The sequence below is a fragment of the Chaetura pelagica genome, unplaced genomic scaffold (assembly GCF_000747805.2).
Source record: "Chaetura pelagica isolate M959 unplaced genomic scaffold, ChaPel_1.0 scaffold261, whole genome shotgun sequence".
NCBI classification, from domain to species: Eukaryota; Metazoa; Chordata; class Aves; order Apodiformes; family Apodidae; genus Chaetura; species Chaetura pelagica.
In genome coordinates, this window is record NW_009952189.1 from 1,201,342 (window position 1) to 1,202,768 (window position 1,427).

General features: G+C 34.5%; 1 protein-coding gene across 1 annotated transcript in view; it reads left to right on the forward strand.

The window, feature by feature from the left end:
* Positions 1-1,082, forward strand: part of PI4K2B (phosphatidylinositol 4-kinase type 2 beta) — a 14,920-nt gene extending 13,838 nt beyond the window's left edge. The window contains exon 9 of the mRNA XM_010007296.1: positions 526-1,082. Coding sequence (XP_010005598.1) covers positions 526-699 — 174 coding nt within the window. The 3' untranslated portion in view covers positions 700-1,082. The remainder of the gene's footprint in view (positions 1-525) is intronic.
* Positions 1,083-1,427: the final 345 nt, after the last annotated feature.

Sequence of the window (1,427 nt, forward strand, 5' to 3'; positions counted from 1 at the left end):
TCAGCAGGATAATGTTGAATGTGGAGTAAATTATTAGGGCAGTTAATGAGCATGCCTGGGAGCTGAGGGCTGAATTTGGATCTTGGCACTGGGTTTGGTGTTCATTAATAATATGGCTTTGCATCTTCTGATATGAAAATAACTTGTAGCTAAATGGATAAATCCTATGTTAAATACATGTTGATTGCATTCTTGTAGGGTTTTTTCATTAAAGATTAAATGCTTTTAGGAGATGTTAAATTTAAGACATTCTTAGATTTCTGTCTCTAACACTTTCTGAAAATTTGGAGAGGATTGCATGAAATATTGAAGAAAAGAATAGAAGTGTAATAAGATAACAGCAGTAAGTAATAATGTTACCAAATTAATGTCAAGTAGAGGTATTTAATTTGAGTATCTTTCAAAAATTTATTTGACAATGCAGACTTCTACAGAATTCATTTAAGAGCAACATTTAAATTTCTAAGCCCATTAGCCACAGTTTCATCTGTGTGCCCCTCACCTTACCTGCTTTTGCTCTTTCAGATACTAAACCTTACTCAGGCGTTGAAGGATGAGAAAAGTCCCCTTCAGCTTGTTCAGATGCCCCGTGTGGTCGTGGAGCGCAGCAGCACCGGGAGCCAGGGCCGGATTGTTCAGCTGAGCAACGCGTTCACACAGACCTTTCATAGCAGGAAGCCTTTCTTTTCCTCCTGGTAGCAACAAAATGAGGTGGGAAGAGTAAGTTTCTTTTAAGTTCAGAAAGCTATTTCTGCGTGAAGGCTCTGCAATAACTTCTGCTGTAGACCAAGAGCTCTGACTGTTGACACCTCAGAACTTAAATTCTAAAGATTTAAGACATGTATTTTGAATGTAATAAAAGTTTACAATATTTGTGTCAAAATTGTGAATACTTATGTCAGGGAATGAGAAAAACTTGTCCATATTGTATTTTTATAGGCTAAATTAATGTATTCTGAATAAGGGAAGATACACGGTTTGCATATGCTGAGAAACTACTTTTGAATACAATGGGAATTCTTTTTGTTTAATACTGAGAACCTGTACACTATCAATTTCTTTTTATATTGTCTTCAAAAAAATGCAGAATATTATCTTTGTGAAAATGGTTTTCCTTTAAGTGTCTTCTTGATATTTTAAGCTGTTTATAGATTTTTCATAGGCTTGTTACTTGAAAAGTCATGCACTAAGAAAAAAAAAATAAATTAAAAAATCTATTATTGACAAACAGGTGAAAGGGAAAGGGGGAAAAATGCTCCAAGTAGGTTTTTTGCATGTAGGGACCAAAAATAATTGAACAGTTGAATTATAGCAAAATTCAACCCAAGTATAAGTACACACAGTTCCTACTGTGACAAAATAAACTGAGTGTACATTTCAGAGGTTGAAATTTCACCTGTAGCATTTAGAACTTGGGTATTTAAGCA